At 37.4% G+C, this 23,733-nt stretch overlaps 2 protein-coding genes across 3 annotated transcripts in view; both read left to right on the top strand.

Annotated features, from left to right (window-relative positions):
* haus4 (HAUS augmin-like complex, subunit 4) overlaps positions 1-12,942 on the top strand; it is an 18,330-nt gene extending 5,388 nt beyond the window's left edge. Inside the window, exons 5-11 of the mRNA XM_081365147.1 lie at positions 3,179-3,307; positions 3,757-3,885; positions 4,895-4,991; positions 5,567-5,712; positions 7,594-7,724; positions 7,814-7,882; positions 12,299-12,942. Coding sequence (XP_081221273.1) covers positions 3,179-3,307; positions 3,757-3,885; positions 4,895-4,991; positions 5,567-5,712; positions 7,594-7,724; positions 7,814-7,882; positions 12,299-12,473 — 876 coding nt within the window. The 3' untranslated portion in view covers positions 12,474-12,942. The remainder of the gene's footprint in view (positions 1-3,178; positions 3,308-3,756; positions 3,886-4,894; positions 4,992-5,566; positions 5,713-7,593; positions 7,725-7,813; positions 7,883-12,298) is intronic.
* Positions 12,943-13,931: 989 nt separating this feature from the next.
* Positions 13,932-23,733, top strand: part of ddrgk1 (DDRGK domain containing 1) — a 28,919-nt gene continuing 19,117 nt past the window's right edge. For both annotated transcript variants that reach the window (XR_014030230.1, XM_081365875.1), the window contains exons 1-2: positions 13,932-14,141; positions 15,246-15,392. Coding sequence is in view for 1 of the 2 variants with exons in the window: in XM_081365875.1 (XP_081222001.1) it covers positions 14,054-14,141; positions 15,246-15,392 (235 nt within the window). In the remaining variant the exon portion in view is untranslated. The remainder of the gene's footprint in view (positions 14,142-15,245; positions 15,393-23,733) is intronic.

Genomic DNA, 23,733 nt, shown 5'->3' with positions numbered 1-23,733 from the left:
ACATCAGTGTTTGTTTCTAGTGTAAAACGTCCACGTTTGGTAATGCAGATCAATAGTATTGTTGATTGATTAATCAAATTAAGTATCCCCAACTGAGCAAGCCAAAGGCAACAGTGGCAAGGAACCGAAAAACTCCATCAGGTGACCTAATGGAGAAAAAAAAACCTTGGGAGAACCCCGGCTCAGTCGGGGGCCAGTTCTCCTCTGGCGTTTATGAACTAGAGGTCGGATTTAACTGTAAGATTAAAAATATTATATGAATGCCTGGCTGAAGAGATGCGTCTTTAATCTAGTTTTAAACTGGGAGAGCGAGTCTGAGCAACGAACAGTATCCGGAAGACTATTCCAGAGTTTTGGAGCTAAATGTGAAAATGCTCTCCCTCCTTTGGTGGACCTAGATATCCTAGGTATGACCAAAAGCCTCGAATTTAGTGATCTTAAAGAGCGCGATGGATTATAGGGCGATAGAAGATCCGTTAAATAGACTGGAGCTAAGCCGTTTAGGGCTTTATAAGTCAGTAGCAATACCTTGTAATTAATACGGAACTTTATAGGTAACCAATGCAGTGATGATAAAATCGGTGTTATATGATCATATTTTCTTGATCTAGTAAGAACTCTAGCGGCGGCATTTTGGACTAACTGTAGCTTGTTTATTGAGGATGCAGGACAACCAGCTAATAAAGCATTACAGTAATCTAGTCTCGAGGTCATGAACGCATGAACTAACTTTTCTGCATCAGAAACAGATAGCATATTACGTAGCTTAGCAATGTTTCTAAGGTGGAAAAAGGCTGTTCTTGTAACATATGAAATATGATTTTCAAAAGACAGGTTGCAGTCTAGTATAACACCCAGGTCTTTTACTGTAGAGGATAAAGTAACAGGACATCCTACTATGTTAAAGTTGTATTGTGAGAGGTTCTGTGGGCGTTTTTTTGAACTGATAAGTATTACCTCTGTCTTATCTGTATTTAATAAAAGAAAATTGCGCGTCATCCAATCTTTTATATCTTTAACACACTCTGTCAATTTGGATAATTTAGCGTTTTCATCTGGCCGTGATGAAATATAGATTTGAGTGTCATCAGCATAACAATGGAAACTAATTCCATGTTTCCTTATAATATTTCCAAGTGGCAGCATATATATTGAGAATAACAGAGGGCCTAACACAGATCCTTGCGGCACTCCATAGTTTACTGGAGTTATGATCGATTTTTCTCCATTTAAATAAACAAAATGGTATCGGTCAGATAGGTATGATCTGAACCAGCTTAATGCCTGTCCTTGAACACCAGTATAATTTTGTAGTCGATCTAAGAGTATTGTATGATCTATAGTATCGAACGCAGCACTAAGATCAAGTAAAACTAATATTGAGATACAGCCTTGGTCAGAAGCTAAAAGTAAATCATTTGTGATTTTAACGAGCGCAGTTTCAGTGCTATGATGCGGCCTGAACCCAGACTGAAACTTTTCATAGATGTCATTTTAACGACGAGTTAATAATATTGAGGAGAGGCTCTTCCACTACAGGTAACACTTCTTTCAATAGTTTAGTTGGTATGGGATCTAATAAACATGTTGTTGTTTAGATGAAGTGATAAGTTTATTTAACTATTTGTTCTATAGCTGTAAAGCACTGTAATTGTTCTTGCGGGGTGATAATCGAGGCTGAGTTATAAGGCGCGATTGAAGATTGAACGTTTATAATTGTGGTTCTGATGTTTTCTATTTTCTCAGTGAAAAAATTCATGAAATCATTACTACTAAACTGCAACGGAATATTTTGTTCAGGAGACATCTGTTTATTTGTTAGTCTAGCCACGGTGTTAAATAAAAACCTAGGATTGTTTTGGTTATTTTCTATTAGTTTGCGTAGATGCTCAGCCCTGGCCGCTTTTAGGGCCTTTTTATAACGTGACATACTGTCTTTCCACGCGATTCTAAAGACCTCTAAGTTAGTTTGTTTCCATTTACGCTCTAAAATACGGGTTTCTCTCTTTAGAACACGCGTAGTATTGTTGTACCATGGTGCTTTACTTTTCTCTCTAACCTTTTTTAGTCTAATGGGTGCAACAATATCCAATGTACCAGAGAGAATGGTGCTCATAGTGCTGGTTACTTCCTCAAGTTCATCTGTTTGTTTGGGTTCACTGAGCAGCTGAGACAGATCCGATAAGCTATTTGAAAAATTATCTATGGTGGATGGAAGGATTGTTCTGCCTAATCGATAATGCGGCGCAGCATGATATATTACAGGGGTACGTAATATGCAAGTTACCATGTAATGGTCAGTGACATCATCACTTTGTGGAATGATATCTATATCGGTTGGATCGGTTCCATGTGATATAATTAAATCGAGTGTATGATTAAAACGATGAGTTGGTCCGGTAACGTTTTGCTTGACCCCAAATGAATTTAATAAATCTGTAAACGCAGCCCCTAACGCATCATTTGAATTATCTACGTGGATATTAAAGTCTCCAACAATTAATGCTTTATCGACATTGACCAATTGGTCTGAGAGAAAATCTGCAAACTCTTTTAGGAAATCAGCATAAGGCCCTGGCGGTCTATATACGGTAGCCAAGGCTAAAGATAATAGGGATGTTTTTCGAACATCTAAGAGAGTAACATTTAGTACAAGTACTTCAAATGAAATAAACTTATAACCCGTTTTCTGAGTAACATTGAGAAAATCTCTATAGATTGTTGCAACACCGCCGCCACGACCAATCAGACGGGGCTCGTGCTTATAGGAGTATCCTGATGGAGTAGACTCATTTAGACCGAAATAATCATTTGGTTTAAGCCAGTTTTCAGTAAGGCAAAGTACATCGAAGCTATTATCTGTGACTATTTTATTTACAATAACTGCCTTAGGTGTGAGTGATCTAATGTTTAGAAGACCTAGCTTTAGAAATTTTTTTTGGTTACCAATAGCAACATTTTCTGTTTTAATAACAATTAGATTTTTTCTAGATCCTGCAGTAGATTTATTATTTGATCTCACTAAACGAGGAATAGACACAGTTTCTATGCAATGTTCTACACTATTTATATCAGTTAATTTGGTGCAACAGAGAATATGATTTGGACTTTTGGTTACTAGTCAAAAGGTATTGTGTGTGTGTGTGTGTGTGTGATGAAACGGTGTGTGTGTCCTCAGGCGGAGCGTGAGCTGCACTCTCAGAGACTCTCGTGGCTGCGTGTGGAGTGTGTTGATCGGGTTCTGCGAGAGATCGTCCAGGAGAACCGCTTCAGTAAAGCCTCCAGTTCTCAGACGGCGGAGGACAAGGTGCCGACATCCACCGGGTTTAGAGTCAGTGTAGAGGAATCCTGAAATAAGTGTAAACACTGATAATAATCATAAATGTTTCTTGATCATCAAATCCTCATATTAGAGTGATTTCTGAAGGATCATGTGACACTGAAGACTGGAGTAATGATGCTGAACATTCAGCTTTGATCACAGGAATAAATTACACTTTACTATATATTCACATAGAAAACAGATGATCTACATTATAATAATATTTCACTATTTTTACTGTATTTTTAATCAAATAAATGCAGCCTTGGTGAGCAGAAGAGACTCATTTTAAAACATTAAAAATCGTACAGATCACTTTTGAACAGCAGTGTGAATACACACACAGATATATTAGACACTAAAGGAGAAGGAAAACATTGAAAAGCGTCGTATAACTCTAAAAGTTTATAACGTTTGTCTGTTTGCTCGTGCAGTTCTTCAGCACGCTGGAGCAGTGTGTGCTGGTGGCTCAGGGTGTCAATCAGGTGGACATCAGTGAACATCACAGCGGCATTCTGGGACTGACGGCAGAAAGAGTCATGAGACAGATGCCTCCTGAACAGGTGTGTGTGTGAGAGAGAGAGAGAGAGAGAGAGAGAGAGTGAGTGTGAGAGTATTTAAGAGAGAGAGTGTACTTGTGAGGACCAGTTTGAGTGTTAGAGCATTGGAGTGAGGACAGAGAGAGTAAAGTGAGGACATGTTGGCCGGTCCTCAGTCTCTGAGAGCCTTTAAAGTGTTTGAGGGTCAAGACTTGGTTTTAGGGATGAGGTTATAATGAGGTCAGGGGTCGGGTTAGGCACTTAGTTGTGATAGGTAAGGTTAGGGTAAGCGGCTAGAGATCGCATTGTGTCAATGAATGTCCTCATAAAGATAGATGTACAAGAGTGTGTGTGTGTGTGTGTGTGTGTGTGTGTGTGTGTGTGTGTGTGTGTGTGTGTGTGTGTGTGTGTGTGTGTGAGAGAGAGAGAGAGAGTGTGAGAGTATTTAAGAGAGAGTGTGTGTGTGTGTGTGTGTGTGAGGGAGAGAGAGAGAGAGAGAGAGAGAGAGAGAGAGAGTGTGTGAGAGAGTATTTAAGAGAGAGAGAGAGTGTGTGTGTGAGTGAGAGAGAGAGAGAGAGAGTGTGTGTGTGTGTGTGTGTGTGTGAGAGAGAGAGAGAGAGAGAGAGAGAGAGAGAGAGAGAGTGTGTGTGAGAGTATTTAAGAGAGAGAGTGTGTGTGTGTGAGAGAGAGAGAGAGAGAGAGAGAGAGAGAGAGTGTGTGTGAGAGTATTTAAGAGAGAGTGTGTGTGTGTGTGTGTGTGTGTGAGGGAGAGAGAGAGAGAGAGAGAGAGAGTGTGTGAGAGAGAGTATTTAAGAGAGAGAGAGAGTGTGTGTGTGAGTGAGAGAGAGAGAGAGAGTGTGTGTGTGTGTGTGTGTGTGTGTGTGAGAGAGAGAGAGAGAGAGAGAGAGTGTGTGTGAGAGTATTTAAGAGAGAGAGTGTGTGTGTGTGAGAGAGAGAGAGAGAGAGAGAGAGAGAGAGAGTGAGTGAGTGTGTGTGGGTGTTTAAAGCTTTTATATCATATTTGTACCTTCAGGACATTGTGCAGATGAAGCAGAGGTTACCATCAGAGCTCCTGACACATCTGAAGAGGAAGGCCGTCAATATCCTGACGTACTATCAGCCCCAGTGGGGTAAGCTCTTCTTTATAGTTCAGTGATCAACCGTATTTAATTATTTTTCTTTTTTAATGATGAGATTAGGGATGCACGATATATCGGTATCGGCCGATATCTGTTCATTTTTAATGTTATCGGGGCGATAAGGAAATTTGTCCGATTTATTAAAGCCAATAAATAATGTATTATTATTTCAGATAATAGAGAGACTCTTCAGATGCGCACTGTTCAACATGATGATTATGAATTGCTTGAAATATGATTGGAATCACTTCAAAAAAGGAAAACACAGTTCAGTGCAACATGTGCAACACAAGTCTGTCATATCGGCTACATAACATTATCATGAGAACATCATAATTGTGTGTTTGGGACGTGGATTTTACTGGTGAGACTTTTGCTTTTGTAATCAGGCTCTTAAAAATTATATAAAAATCAGGATTTAGATTTATCAGCCGATATATCGGTTATCGGCTTTCAGGTATAAAGAATTATCAGTTATCGGCCAATTGTTCATATCGGTTCATCCCTAGATGAGATATTTTGTTAGTACGCTGAGTCAGAGGAACATGTGTTTCTTCTTCTTTCAGAGAATGAAAGCGAGGGTCTCCGGAGTGTGAAGCTTTCTAAACTCCCTGACCTGCTGGACGGTGAACAGAAGAGAGCAGAGAGCCTCACTGAGAGGAACCGAGAGAACGCCACGACACTGCAGAGACAGACTCACGCCTACCTGTCTGTGAGTCCAGAGGCACAACGCTCATGTCTCCACTGTCATGTATCAACATCTGATCGCTGCCAGACGACCTGTCAAACTCGTTTGATTTTTGTTAGTAATGTTGCGTGTGTCTATAGAATAAAGTGCTGAAGTGCCAACTAGTCTCTCCCTATGGAGGATCCCTTTCCCACTCTACAGATAAAGCGTCGTCGGGAAACTCTATTCGCGTATCTACCCCGAATTGATAAAATAAAATTAAATTCGGTATCAAAAATTATAAGGAAACGCCAGTACTTTATTTAGGCTTGGTCTGTAGGGAATTCCAAACCTGCGCACATATATTCAAACGCACATAACTATAGAACCAGTTCTTAATGCGCATGTGAACGCCATCAGCGTTTCTCACAGGTTCGCGTTTAAAGTCTGTGTAGAGAGAATGGTGTCGTCTTAGCGTCCCCTAATTTAATAACAAATGACCGTTGCGACGGAAGCGAATCAATCAAAACTAACTTTAGCTGGAAAATAACTTTATTAAAGAACCGCTATAAAGCCAAAACATTCTCTGTTACCTTAAATTATACATTTATCTCTGTAAAGCTGCTTTGAAACAATCTACATTGTTAAAAGCGCTATATAAATGAAGATGACTTGACTTGAAGAAGAAACGGAAAGCTGAGACTCTTCAGATGCGCACTGTTCAACATGATGGTTTCGAATTGCTTGAAATATGATGAAATCACTTCAAAAAGGGAAAATACAGTTCAGTGCAACATGTGTGTGCAGCAAGTCATATCGGCTACATAACATTATAAGTGTGTGAAGAATGCGAACAAAAGATCAGCTTCACAGGAGACGCGATCGAAAAACTAAAACTAAGAGTGGGAGAACAGGGTTGCATTGACAATCCGACACAATGGGCAGCACATTGAAAACATTTTATAAGTGGTCAGAAACTTGTAAATAACTCATGAACGAATAAAGTTACGTAGAAACCAAGCACACCATTGTTTTTCTTGTGACATTACCAATAAGTTTGATGTGTCACATGGCCCTCTTCCTATTGAAAAAACAAAAGTTGTATCCAAGATGGCCGACTTCTAAATGGCCACCATGGTCACCACCCATCTTGAGGAGTTTGCCCCCTCACATATACTAATGTGCCACAAACAGGACTTCAATATCACCAACCATTCCCATGTTATTACGGTGTATCCATATAAATGGCCCACCCTGTAGTTTGAGTTTTTAGCAAAAATAGATATTGTAATTTTTTTCGCCATGGCATGGTGTTAAAAAACAAACAAACTACTCTAGAAATGAGTTTTTGAGGTTGATTTTGGCTTAAAATGAGGACATCATATTTAATGTCAGTGTTTTATGATGATAGATTTCATGAGCGTCTGACGTCATTAGATTGAGTTTGTCAGGTTATGGTTACATTGACTAGGGATGCACTGATATCAAAATTTTGATACCGATAATTCTACATATTTAAAAGTTGATAACCGATATATTGGCCGATAAATCTTAATCCAAATTTTTATATAATTTTTGAGAGCCTGATTACAAAAACAAAAGTCCCAAACATACAATTATAATGATGTTCTCATTATAATTTTATTAAATTTTACAGACTTGCGCTGCACATGTTGCACTTTACAGTATTTTCCTTTTTTGAAGTGATTTCAATCATATTTCAAGTTATTCAAACCCATCATGTTGAAAAGTGCGCATCTGAAGAGTCTCAGCTGAAGGACATAATACATTATTTATCAGCTTTAATATATCAGCCACATTTTCTTATCGGGCCGATAACATTAAAAGTGAACATATATCGGCCGATACCGATATAGTGGCCGATATTTGGTGCATCTCTAACATTAGCAGTGTTTGCTTTGACAGGAGCTGCTGAAGTGTATGAAGATCCTTCAGTGTCTCGTCCTGGATCTCAGGCTAAAGGCTCAGAAAGATCTAGACCGGAAGAAGATCGAGTACTTCGAGGCCAAGTGTGAGATTGGTTTGCAGAAGATAAGGTGCGATGATCATTGTAGCTGTGGCTTGTGCTCTGAAATGTAGTTTTGAGGACATCTGCATGTTCATAACGACAAGTTTGTTCCTGCAGGGCCGAGATGCTTGAAGTTCAGCTGGACACTTACACAAGAGACAAGATAGCAGCTCACAAGAAAATAACGTGAGTTGAGTCTGTGTTTTATTGACACTATTTACCTTTTTTAAAGTCCCCCTGTGGTGCAAATCCAGCTTTTAATGTTGTTTATGTGTCTATGTGGTGTTTTTAATCTGCTTTAAGACAAACCATGTGTAAACTCATAAGTCGACAGCATTGCTGAGTATTTCCTCCTTAAAACTGCAGTGAACCAAAGACAGTCTCAAAAACACGCTTTGAAATCGCTGGTGTTTCTGACGTCACAAACTACCTTGTAACCAATCAGATCAACGTGTGATCGTCAACCAGTGGATCTCTGAGCTGAGTGAGTGAGTGGAGGCGGGGCTCATTTGCATATTCATAGAACCGTGCATACTAAATGAGGCATGGGTGTCGAGTTACATTCAAGATATTTTAAGCCTTTTTTTCAAGGAGAAAACGTTTAAATATGACATTTTGGTGATCGAAGATGAGTTTTAAGGGATAACATGATTGACTACAGCAGGACTTTAAAAATTTTGAATGAAAAAGCTTTTTGCAATTGTTGGATGGCAGTCGTGCTAGAAATGTTTTGTTCACGCATCAACAGCACTAAATTTTAGATTTTTAAGAAACCGTATTATTATAGATTAAAATAGAGAAATTAATATTGTCAATCCAGAGCTTTGTGTCACACAGCTGAGACGTCTAACTGTTGTAGTTTGCATAAAATAGACACTGAACAGTCAAAACTAGGGATGTACGATATATCGGCCACCATCTCGGCATTGGCCGATATATGTTCATTTTTAATGTTATCGTTATCGGCCAGATAAGAATATTTGTCTGATATATTAAAGCTGATAAATAATGTATTATTTCCTTCAGCTGAGACACTTCAGATGCGCACTGTTCAACATGATGGTTTTGAATTGCTTGAAATATGATTGAAATCACTTTAAAAAAGGAAAATACAGTTCAGCGCAACATGTGCAGCGCAAGTCTGTCATATCGGCTACATAACATTACAAAATATCGGTTATCGGCTTCTAAGTATAAATAATTATCGGTATCGGCCAAAATGTTTATATCAGTGCATCCCTAGTCAAAGCGTCCCGTTGGAGAAGCGTATGTCTGTTTTTTGGTCACTGATTTCGGCCCAAAACTTAAAATAGCTGTTTCGGCCACAAATGTTCTACTCGTAATGATGATGATGATGATCAGAGGCGCCGCAATAGGGCAGGCAAGCCAGGCAATTGCCTGGGGCCCCACATTTTAAGGGGGCCCCCCGAGGGCTGATCATTCAAATAATCAGGAATGTTAATATAAAGCCGCAGCGACAGCTCTGCATCCCCCCTAATGGGGCCCCTTTCTCGTTACACTGGTTATGCTTTTACCGTCTCGCCTCAGCCGCCTTTTTCAAACCGGAGCAGCGATTCGCGGGTATGTAGAAAATCCATGATTCGATTTGTTAAACACGAAGAGGACTTATCCGTCTGGCAGGGCACTGCATGAGGCGGCAACGCGATTACTTGCATTTTGCTATAAACAGTGGAAATGACTAAAAAAATACTATATTTTTGTCCATACAGAAAAGAATGATGCATCAGTCGCAACTACTTTTACTTGTGTAAACTCACAATAACAAGTCAACGTTGTGCTTTCGTAAAATAAAATAAACAATCAGGGCGCGCTTTCGTGGTCTCCGTGAACTGGAGCGTGTCTCAAAAATAAACAGAAACACGGCGTAGTAGCCTCACATAGCCTACATGATATATTGATATGTCCACTTTTAAACGAAAAAATTTAAGCAATTATCATCTGATTATGTAATCCGTATGGTATGAAAGATGAATTTCTTTCTAAAGGCACATGCACTTTACAGCAGAAATTAATGAAGATATGTTTGCAGCACGCTGAAAATAACAGCAACATTTTGTCACATTTAGCTTCAAACAATGTTTAAAAAACTGGTAGGCCTATGAATTTTTGGTATGTCACTTTTTAGCACATTTACAACAATATTTGTCAACTTAGAGATATTTTAAATAGTTAAATCTAAATATTAAATGTTATACCTAAATGTTAGGCTACATTTAAATGCTGAATCTAAATCTGAATCTAAATCTAAATGTTGAATCTAAATGTTACGAGTGAAACTAAATATTTAACTAATAATAAACCAAAATAAAAGCTCGAGGAGGTCGAAATCACTAATTTAGAATAAATTAAAATGCCTCGTTATGTAAGACATATTTAGCCTGCTTTTGCGGCGAGATTTATGCATGCGCTTGGGCGCAGCATGTATTCCTCCATTCACCCAGTATTTAGCAGAAATTAATATAAACGTGCTATTAGTATTAGTAGAAAAAAATACTAATAGCTTTAAAAAAACAATTTAATTATTAACTAAAAAAATAAATAAGATTAAATTAAGATGTTAACTATATATTTCTATTTAGCATTGTTCCACCACGTAATTTAAATTACTGTTTTAAGGTGACAATCTGTTACACGTTAGAAGATTTACTGTATCTTGAAGATTGTTGAATTGCATCTTCTGTTATAAAGATGAAGATTGACCTTTCGTTAATTAAAAAAATAAACGTTGTAAAAATTAAACAAATGCTCTTTTAGATGTTTTGTGTAGATGTATTAAGATGTATTAACAAAACAAATCTATTCTAAAGTGTATATATTATATATTACCACAGGAGCCTGATGATACATCTCACTGTCCTTTAGGCATGGCCATCTCGACTAGCCTACCGCACACGCACGCACGTAGTGTATAAAACATATATAAAATACATATATATTAAAAAAAGGGCCTCATTGATTAATTTTGCCTGGGGCCCCCACACAGTGTTGGCTCGCCTCTGATGATGATGATAACTTTTGCTGGACAATAGCTTTATTCTAGAGCTGCTGTAAAGCCAAAACACTCTCTGTTACTGTAATCTCCTATTATCTCTGTAAAGCTGCTGTGAAACAGTCCATATTGTTAAAAGTGCTGTATAAATGGAGACTTGACTTAATGAATGCATGCTGTGGTCCAGTGGCGGCTCTATATACAGTGTCAGCGTTCAAGATGATATGGCAAGCCGTTTTAACTTTTATTAATTTCCAGAATATGAATTCTTGATATCAACAATTCAATTTTCACTAGTTAAAATTATAGTTACTGATATCAGGAATTAGATTTATACTAGTAACAATGACAATTCTTGATATCAACAATTACATTTTCACTAATTAAAATGCTCACTCTAGATATCAAGAATTGAATTTCAACTAGTAAAAACTATCATTCTTGATATCTATAATTGTATTTTCACTAGTGAAATGTCACCATAGGCTGCCGTTCAAAATCAATTGTTGATATCAAGAATTGATTTCTTACTAGTTGAATTTCCAAATACACATATCAGCTTTGTATTTCTTACTAGCAGAAATATAATTCCTGATATCAATAATTACATTGTTACTAGTAAAAATGTGAATTCCTGATATCAAGAATTGAATTGCTACTAGTAAAAATGTTAATTTTTGATATCTGAAAATGTATTTCTGATATCAATATAATTTCAGATATCTAAAATGGCTTTCTTACTAGTAACAATCACATTCATGATATCAGAAATGAACATTGTCACTAGTGAAAATGGAATTACTGATATCAAAAATGAACGTTGTTACTAGTAGCAATTCAATTGTTGATATCAAGAATATACATTTCTATGGCAAGTCATTTAAGCTTAATTGTACCCAGCGTTACTCGTCGTAATTGCATTTTTACTAGTAATAATTAAATTAGAGAGCTCTACAAATGAATTTTTACTAGTAGCAATTACAATTAGAGAGCTCTCTTATTCAGTTATTACTAGTAAGAATGCAATTGCAGAGCTCTTTAATTCAATTACAGAGTTCTGTAATTATACATCTTTAATTCGTTTTTTTACTAGTAAAAATTTAATTAGAGAGCTCCGTAATTAAAAATGAATCAAAGTCAATGGAGACATATGACTAGTAAAAATTCATTTGTAGCGCTTTCAAATTGTAATTCTTACTAGTAAAAATGCAATTACGACGCGTAACGCTGGGTACAATTTAAGCTAAAACGGCTTGCCATACATTTCAACTAGTGACAACTGAATTGTTGATATCAAGAAGGTTTTTACTAGTAAGAATTGTATTTTTGAGATGTGAAATCGTGATTTCAACTAATCAACAATTGAATTTGAATGGCAACCTATGGTGACATTTCACTAGTGAAAATACAATTACAGATTTTAAGAATTATAGTTTTTACTAGTTGAAATTCAATTGTTGATATTAAGAACTAGCATTTTAACTAGTGGAAATGTAATTCCCGATATCAAGAATGATCATTTGATCAATTATCAATTAGTTTCTCAACAGTTATCTTGCCGTAATCAGTGTTGTGTGTGTGATTGTGTTCAGGGAGAGGCTGACCGCAGAGCTGAGGACCTCGGAGATGGACAAGCAGGCGGTGGAGTCGAAGCTGGCGTCCTTCGAGATCTACGGCAGAGACTTCGAGGCTCTCGCTGAGGAATACTCGCGCCTGCGCCGGGAGATCGCCACCAAGTGCTGGGCTCTGAAGGAGTTCTCCACATGAGTAATGATATGATGGAAGCTTGCTCTGGTCGTCTGCTGTCCTGTAATGAATATTGTTTTATTGTTGACCATGTAATATTGTTAATTTAGTAATTAATCAGTGCCACTCAACAAGTTTAGGTTTAGGCAAAATTGACTGTCAGCTACTGTTAATAAATTATTATTATTTGTCTTGATGTCATTTTCTTTTTCTGATATTTGGCTCCATCATAGTATAATCTTCACTTTCAGCTGTGCTGTTTTTATTCTGACTTGTTAAAGGATGAATAGTGATGTTGCTGCTTAAATACACTCATTTATATTCATATATCAGAATTTTCTGAAAAATTGGCTCCAATACATTTTTGAAAGAATTTATTCAGAGTATTAATAAATATAATTTGCCAGTCTGGATTTTGCAGGTATTTTTTTTACCTCATGGTCATATATTCCTTGTAACTTTTAATTTAAGTTTAATACATTTTTTTTTTTTTAAATAGACACATTTTAACTAAACCCTGTTTTAACATGTAGTTAAATAAGATCATAAAAAAGCAAATTTTTGAAATGTACATTCTTATTTAAAAAAATAATAAAAATAATTATATATATATATATATATATATATATAATAATCTATATATTACGTTAATAAATACAAATTCCCATTAGAAATATAGAAAAAGTAAATTAATTATATTCAAATAAATAATAAAAAGTAAAAAATATATACAAGCACATACATTATATTAAAATAAATACTAAAAAATATTCAAATAAGTAAAATATTAAAATAATAAGTATATATACAAGTTAAATGAATTAAGAGGAGAATAGATGATTGGATAAGTTAATTTAATTATATATTAATATTATATCATTAGTATATTGTATAGTAAAGACAAGTACATCATTTAAGTGCCATATTATATTTATATTTATTACGTTATTCCTCCACGTAACTTTTAATTTGTTTAATACATCATTTTTTTAAATAGACACATTTTAACTAAACCCTGTTTTAACATGTAGTTAAATAAGATCATAAAAAAGTAAATTTTTGAAATGTACATTTTTAGTAAAAAAAATAAATAATAATAATTTTATATATATATATATATATATATATATACATACATACATATAATCTATATATTATGTTAATAAATACAAATTCCCATATGAAATATAAAAAGTAAATTATATTCAAATAAATAATAAAAAATAACAAAAATATACAAGCACATACGTTATAGTAAAATAAATACTAATGAATATTAAAATAAGTTAAATCATATTAAAAATAATAATAAATAAGTATATTATACAAGTTAAATGAATTAAGAAGAGAACATGATTGGATTAATAAGTTAATTTAATTATTTATTAATATTATATCATTAGTATATTGTATAGTAAATACAAGTACATCAGTTATTATATTATATTTATATTTATTACGTTATTTTTGAGTTCCTCCACGCCTGTATGGGTCGCGCTGTGAGACGGAAGTGACGTGTGATCAAGACTTACGTCAACTTCCTCTTTCTGCACAGAGCTGTTTGTAGTTAGCAGTGCTAATTTTATTTATTTATCACCGACATGGATGTGGTTCTGTATATCGTGGCTGCGATTATTCTGCTCGTTCTGATCGTGTTTGCTGTGAGAGTTCGTGGACGGACGGAGGAAGGTGTGTGGAAATATGGACATTAATGCAGTCAGTGATGCGACAGAGCAGCTGTCATTAATAACCTCATATTACTGCTCTTATTAAACTCATAATCTCAGGAAAAGAACATTTACTTAGTTTCAAGGGTTTATAATATTACAGACTTATTAATACTGTGTGAGAAAAGCATTTTGCTTTCACAATAAATATCTTTCCAGAGCTGATTTACTTTTAGTTTTCATTTTTGCATCTTAAAAACTAATTTTGTTAAATATTTTATTCCCCTCAAAATTTCCATGAACCTCCTAGAACAGCGTTTTCACATAGTTTAGAAAGTTTAGAAGAAAACGGTGTAAAAATGTACAAACAAAAAAATAAAAAAATATTAAAATAAATAATTAATTGTATTAAAATAATAAAATGATTAAATAAAGAAGATCAATTGTTAAAATAAATATAGAAGATTAAAATAAATAAGTAAATAGATTATATTAAAATAAATAATACAAAATATTAAAAATAAATAAGTAAATAAATTATATTAAAATAAATAATAGAAATATTAAAATGAATATGTAAATAAATTGTTAAAATAAATATAAAAAATGTAAGTTAATAGATTATATTAAAATAAATAATACAAAAGATAAAAAATAAATAAGTAAATAAATCATATTAAAATAAATAAAAAATATTAAAATGAATATGTAAATAAATTATTAAAATAAATATAAACAATTTAACAATTTAAATAAAAATGTAAATAAGTTAATAGATTAAAATAAAAATGTAAATAAATTGTCAAAATAAATTAAAAAAGATTAAAATAAATAATTAAATTATATTAAAATACATGCATACGAAATTCAATGACATTGTTATGATTACATAAATAATTTGATTGAAATAAATAAATACTAGAGAAAGAATAATACATCTAACAGTACAGCACTACAGTGAGGAGAGAAAACAATGTAACTTAATAGAAATTGATTATAACCATAGACTGTAAAAATGTAAGTTTTAAAAAAGTAATGAAGTGTAGTGTGTAGTGTGTGTTTATACACAGACATCTCTATCTGTGTGTGACCTGTGAGGATGAACTCTTGTGTCCTCTTCTCCCAGCGGACCGTGAGGACCGTCGGGATGTGGCGTCTCGATCCGTGTCTCGTCCGCAGGCTTCAGAGGAGCGTCCCGTGGGAATGCCCCGCCGCCGGAGAAACCTGCACACCCGAGTGAGCGCCCAGCGGGCACAGCGGGCATCGGACAACGGTACTCGGTCAACACAGTCATTAACATAAACCACTGATCTCCACGCTACACTGTAACAGTGACAATCAACACAGTCATTCATAAACCACTGATCTCCACGCTACACTGTAACAGTGACGATCAACACAGTCATTAACATAAACCACTGATCTCCACGCTACACTGTAACAGTGACAATCAACACAGTCATTAACATAAACCACTGATCTCCACGCTACACTGTAACAGTGACGATCAACACAGTCATTAACATAAACCACTGATCTCCACGCTACACTGTAACAGTGACAATCAACACAGTCATTAACATAAACCACTGATCTCCACGCTACACTGTAACAGTGACGATCAACACAGTCATTAACATAAACCACTGATCTCCACGCTACACTGTAACAGTGACAATCAACACAGTCATTAACATAAACCACTGATCTCCACGCTACACTGTAACAGTGACGATCAACACAGTCATTAACATAAACCACTGATCTCCACGCTACACTGTAACAGTGACGATCAACACAGTCATTAACATAAACCACTGATCTCCACGCTACACTGTAACAGTGACGATCAACACAGTCATTCATAAACCACTGATCTCCACGCTACACTGTAACAGTGACAATCAACACAGTCATTCATAAACCACTGATCTCCACGCTACACTGTAACAGTGACGATCAACACAGTCATTCATAAACCACTGATCTCCACGCTACACTGTAACAGTGACGATCAACACAGTCATTCATAAACCACTGATCTCCACGCTACACTGTAACAGTGACAATCAACACAGTCATTAACATAAACCACTGATCTCCACGCTACACTGTAACAGTGACGATCAACACAGTCATTAACATAAACCACTGATCTCCACGCTACACTGTAACAGTGACGATCAACACAGTCATTAACATAAACCACTGATCTCCACGCTACACTGTAACAGTGACAATCAACACAGTCATTAACATAAACCACTGATCTCCACGCTACACTGTAACAGTGACAATCAACACAGTCATTCATAAACCACTGATCTCCACGCTACACTGTAACAGTGACAATCAACACAGTCATTAACATAAACCACTGATCTCCACGCTACACTGTAACAGTGACAATCAACACAGTCATTCATAAACCACTGATCTCCACGCTACACTGTAACAGTGACAATCAACACAGTCATTCATAAACCACTGATCTCCACGCTACACTGTAACAGTGACGATCAACACAGTCATTCATAAACCACTGATCTCCACGCTACACTGTAACAGTGACGATCAACACAGTCATTCATAAACCACTGATCTCCACGCTACACTGTAACAGTGACAATCAACACAGTCATTAACATAAACCACTGATCTCCACGCTACACTGTAACAGTGACGATCAACACAGTCATTAACATAAACCACTGATCTCCACGCTACACTGTAACAGTGACGATCAACACAGTCATTAACATAAACCACTGATCTCCACGCTACACTGTAACAGTGACGATCAACACAGTCATTAACATAAACCACTGATCTCCACGCTACACTGTAACAGTGACAATCAACACAGTCATTCATAAACCACTGATCTCCACGCTACACTGTAACAGTGACGATCAACACAGTCATTAACATAAACCACTGATCTCCACGCTACACTGTAACAGTGACAATCAACACAGTCATTCATAAACCACTGATCTCCACGCTACACTGTAACAGTGACAATCAACACAGTCATTCATAAACCACTGATCTCCACGCTACACTGTAACAGTGACAATCAACACAGTCATTCATAAACCACTGATCTCCACGCTACACTGTAACAGTGACAATCAACACAGTCATTAACATAAACCACTGATCTCCACGCTACACTGTAACAGTGACGATCAACACAGTCATTCATACACCACTGATCTCCACGCTACACTGTAACAGTGACGATCAACACAGTCATTAACATAAACCACTGATCTCCACGCTACACTGTAACAGTGACAATCAACACAGTCATTCATAAACCACTGATCTCCACGCTACACTGTAACAGTGACAATCAACACAGTCATTCATAAACCACTGATCTCCACGCTACACTGTAACAGTGACAATCAACACAGTCATTCATAAACCACTGATCTCCACGCTACACTGTAACAGTGACAATCAACACAGTCATTCATAAACCACTGATCTCCACGCTACACTGTAACAGTGACGATCAACACAGTCATTAACATAAACCACTGATCTCCACGCTACACTGTAACAGTGACGATCAACACAGTCATTCATAAACCACTGATCTCCACGCTACACTGTAACAGTGACAATCAACACAGTCATTCATAAACCACTGATCTCCACGCTACACTGTAACAGTGACGATCAACACAGTCATTCATAAACCACTGATCTCCACGCTACACTGTAACAGTGACGATCAACACAGTCATTAACATAAACCACTGATCTCCACGCTACACTGTAACAGTGACGATCAACACAGTCATTCATAAACCACTGATCTCCACGCTACACTGTAACAGTGACGATCAACACAGTCATTCATACACCACTGATCTCCACGCTACACTGTAACAGTGACGATCAACACAGTCATTAACATAAACCACTGATCTCCACGCTACACTGTAACAGTGACGATCAACACAGTCATTCATAAACCACTGATCTCCACGCTACACTGTAACAGTGACAATCAACACAGTCATTCATAAACCACTGATCTCCACGCTACACTGTAACAGTGACGATCAACACAGTCATTCATAAACCACTGATCTCCACGCTACACTGTAACAGTGACAATCAACACAGTCATTAACATAAACCACTGATCTCCACGCTACACTGTAACAGTGACGATCAACACAGTCATTAACATAAACCACTGATCTCCACGCTACACTGTAACAGTGACAATCAACACAGTCATTCATAAACCACTAATCTCCACGCTACACTGTAACAGTGACAATCAACACAGTCATTCATAAACCACTAATCTCCACGCTACACTGTAACAGTGACGATCAACACAGTCATTAACATAAACCACTAATCTCCACGCTACACTGTAACAGTGACAATCAACACAGTCATTAACATAAACCACTAATCTCCACGCTACACTGTAACAGTGACGATCAACACAGTCATTAACATAAACCACTGATCTCCACGCTACACTGTAACAGTGACAATCAACACAGTCATTAACATAAACCACTAATCTCCACGCTACACTGTAACAGTGACAATCAACACAGTCATTAACATAAACCACTAATCTCCACGCTACACTGTAACAGTGACGATCAACACAGTCATTAACATAAACCACTGATCTCCACGCTACACTGTAACAGTGACAATCAACACAGTCATTCATAAACCACTAATCTCCACGCTACACTGTAACAGTGACGATCAACACAGTCATTAACATAAACCACTGATCTCCACGCTACACTGTAACAGTGACAATCAACACAGTCATTAACATAAACCACTGATCTCCACGCTACACTGTAACAGTGACAATCAACACAGTCATTAACATAAACCACTGATCTCCACGCTACACTGTAACAGTGACAATCAACACAGTCATTAACATAAACCACTGATCTCCACGCTACACTGTAACAGTGACAATCAACACAGTCATTCATAAACCACTGATCTCCACGCTACACTGTAACAGTGACGATCAACACAGTCATTAACATAAACCACTGATCTCCACGCTACACTGTAACAGTGACGATCAACACAGTCATTAACATAAACCACTGATCTCCACGCTACACTGTAACAGTGACGATCAACACAGTCATTAACATAAACCACTGATCTCCACGCTACACTGTAACAGTGACAATCAACACAGTCATTAACATAAACCACTGATCTCCACGCTACACTGTAACAGTGACAATCAACACAGTCATTCATAAACCACTGATCTCCACGCTACACTGTAACAGTGACAATCAACAGTCATTAACATAAACCACTGATCTCCACGCTACACTGTAACAGTGACGATCAACACAGTCATTAACATAAACCACTGATCTCCACGCTACACTGTAACAGTGACAATCAACACAGTCATTCATAAACCACTGATCTCCACGCTACACTGTAACAGTGACAATCAACACAGTCATTAACATAAACCACTGATCTCCACGCTACACTGTAACAGTGACGATCAACACAGTCATTCATAAACCACTAATCTCCACGCTACACTGTAACAGTGACGATCAACACAGTCATTAACATAAACCACTGATCTCCACGCTACACTGTAACAGTGACAATTAACACAGTCATTAACATAAACCACTGATCTCCACGCTACACTGTAACAGTGACGATCAACACAGTCATTAACATAAACCACTGATCTCCACGCTACACTGTAACAGTGACAATCAACACAGTCATTCATAAACCACTGATCTCCACGCTACACTGTAACAGTGACAATCAACACAGTCATTAACATAAACCACTGATCTCCACGCTACACTGTAACAGTGACAATCAACACAGTCATTCATAAACCACTGATCTCCACGCTACACTGTAACAGTGACGATCAACACAGTCATTAACATAAACCACTGATCTCCACGCTACACTGTAACAGTGACAATCAACACAGTCATTAACATAAACCACTGATCTCCACGCTACACTGTAACAGTGACGATCAACACAGTCATTAACATAAACCACTGATCTCCACGCTACACTGTAACAGTGACAATCAACACAGTCATTAACATAAACCACTGATCTCCACGCTACACTGTAACAGTGACAATCAACACAGTCATTCATAAACCACTGATCTCCACGCTACACTGTAACAGTGACAATCAACACAGTCATTAACATAAACCACTGATCTCCACGCTACACTGTAACAGTGACAATCAACACAGTCATTAACATAAACCACTGATCTCCACGCTACACTGTAACAGTGACAATCAACACAGTCATTAACATAAACCACTGATCTCCACGCTACACTGTAACAGTGACAATCAACACAGTCATTCATAAACCACTGATCTCCACGCTACACTGTAACAGTGACAATCAACACAGTCATTAACATAAACCACTGATCTCCACGCTACACTGTAACAGTGACGATCAACACAGTCATTAACATAAACCACTGATCTCCACGCTACACTGTAACAGTGACGATCAACACAGTCATTAACATAAACCACTGATCTCCACGCTACACTGTAACAGTGACAATCAACACAGTCATTCATAAACCACTGATCTCCACGCTACACTGTAACAGTGACGATCAACACAGTCATTAACATAAACCACTGATCTCCACGCTACACTGTAACAGTGACAATCAACACAGTCATTCATAAACCACTGATCTCCACGCTACACTGTAACAGTGACAATCAACACAGTCATTCATAAACCACTGATCTCCACGCTACACTGTAACAGTGACAATCAACACAGTCATTAACATAAACCACTGATCTCCACGCTACACTGTAACAGTGACAATCAACACAGTCATTAACATAAACCACTGATCTCCACGCTACACTGTAACAGTGACAATCAACACAGTCATTCATAAACCACTGATCTCCACGCTACACTGTAACAGTGACAATCAACACAGTCATTAACATAAACCACTGATCTCCACGCTACACTGTAACAGTGACAATCAACACAGTCATTAACATAAACCACTGATCTCCACGCTACACTGTAACAGTGACAATCAACACAGTCATTCATAAACCACTGCGCTCCACGCTACACTGTAACAGTGACGATCAACACAGTCATTAACATAAACCACTGATCTCCACGCTACACTGTAACAGTGACGATCAACACAGTCATTAACATAAACCACTGATCTCCACGCTACACTGTAACAGTGACAATCAACACAGTCATTAACATAAACCACTGATCTCCACGCTACACTGTAACAGTGACAATCAACACAGTCATTAACATAAACCACTGATCTCCACGCTACACTGTAACAGTGACAATCAACACAGTCATTAACATAAACCACTGATCTCCACGCTACACTGTAACAGTGACAATCAACACAGTCATTAACATAAACCACTGATCTCCACGCTACACTGTAACAGTGACAATCAACACAGTCATTAACATAAACCACTGATCTCCACGCTACACTGTAACAGTGACAATCAACACAGTCATTCATAAACCACTGATCTCCACGCTACACTGTAACAGTGACAATCAACACAGTCATTAACATAAACCACTGATCTCCACGCTACACTGTAACAGTGACGATCAACACAGTCATTAACATAAACCACTGATCTCCACGCTACACTGTAACAGTGACGATCAACACAGTCATTAACATAAACCACTGATCTCCACGCTACACTGTAACAGTGACAATCAACACAGTCATTAACATAAACCACTGATCTCCACGCTACACTGTAACAGTGACGATCAACACAGTCATTAACATAAACCACTGATCTCCACGCTACACTGTAACAGTGACAATCAACACAGTCATTCATAAACCACTGATCTCCACGCTACACTGTAACAGTGACAATCAACACAGTCATTAACATAAACCACTGATCTCCACGCTACACTGTAACAGTGACAATCAACACAGTCATTAACATAAACCACTGATCTCCACGCTACACTGTAACAGTGACAATCAACACAGTCATTCATAAACCACTGCGCTCCACGCTACACTGTAACAGTGACGATCAACACAGTCATTAACATAAACCACTGATCTCCACGCTACACTGTAACAGTGACGATCAACACAGTCATTAACATAAACCACTGATCTCCACGCTACACTGTAACAGTGACGATCAACACAGTCATTAACATAAACCACTGATCTCCACGCTACACTGTAACAGTGACGATCAACACAGTCATTAACATAAACCACTGATCTCCACGCTACACTGTAACAGTGACAATCAACACAGTCATTCATAAACCACTGATCTCCACGCTACACTGTAACAGTGACGATCAACACAGTCATTAGCATAAACCACTGATCTCCACGCTACACTGTAACAGTGACGATCAACACAGTCATTAACATAAACCACTGATCTCCACGCTACACTGTAACAGTGACAATCAACACAGTCATTAACATAAACCACTGATCTCCACGCTACACTGTAACAGTGACAATCAACACAGTCATTAACATAAACCACTGATCTCCACGCTACACTGTAACAGTGACAATCAACACAGTCATTAACATAAACCACTGATCTCCACGCTACACTGTAACAGTGACAATCAACACAGTCATTAACATAAACCACTGATCTCCACGCTACACTGTAACAGTGACAATCAACACAGTCATTAACATAAACCACTGATCTCCACGCTACACTGTAACAGTGACAATCAACACAGTCATTCATAAACCACTGATCTCCACGCTACACTGTAACAGTGACAATCAACACAGTCATTCATAAACCACTGATCTCCACGCTACACTGTAACAGTGACAATCAACACAGTCATTCATAAACCACTGATCTCCACGCTACACTGTAACAGTGACAATCAACACAGTCATTCATAAACCACTGATCTCCACGCTACACTGTAACAGTGACAATCAACACAGTCATTAACATAAACCACTGATCTCCACGCTACACTGTAACAGTGACAATCAACACAGTCATTAACATAAACCACTGATCTCCACGCTACACTGTAACAGTGACAATCAACACAGTCATTAACATAAACCACTGATCTCCACGCTACACTGTAACAGTGACAATCAACACAGTCATTCATAAACCACTGATCTCCACGCTACACTGTAACAGTGACAATCAACACAGTCATTAACATAAACCACTGATCTCCACGCTACACTGTAACAGTGACAATCAACACAGTCATTCATAAACCACTGATCGCCACGCTACACTGTAACAGTGACAATCAACACAGTCATTCATAAACCACTGATCTCCACGCTACACTGTAACAGTGACAATCAACACAGTCATTAACATAAACCACTGATCTCCACGCTACACTGTAACAGTGACGATCAACACAGTCATTAACATAAACCACTGATCTCCACGCTACACTGTAACAGTGACAATCAACACAGTCATTCATAAACCACTGATCTCCACGCTACACTGTAACAGTGACAATCAACACAG

The sequence above is a fragment of the Scardinius erythrophthalmus genome (genome assembly GCF_964197995.2).
Source record: "Scardinius erythrophthalmus genome assembly, chromosome: 5".
NCBI classification, from domain to species: Eukaryota; Metazoa; Chordata; class Actinopteri; order Cypriniformes; family Leuciscidae; genus Scardinius; species Scardinius erythrophthalmus.
This window is presented reverse-complemented; position numbering and strand designations above follow the sequence as displayed.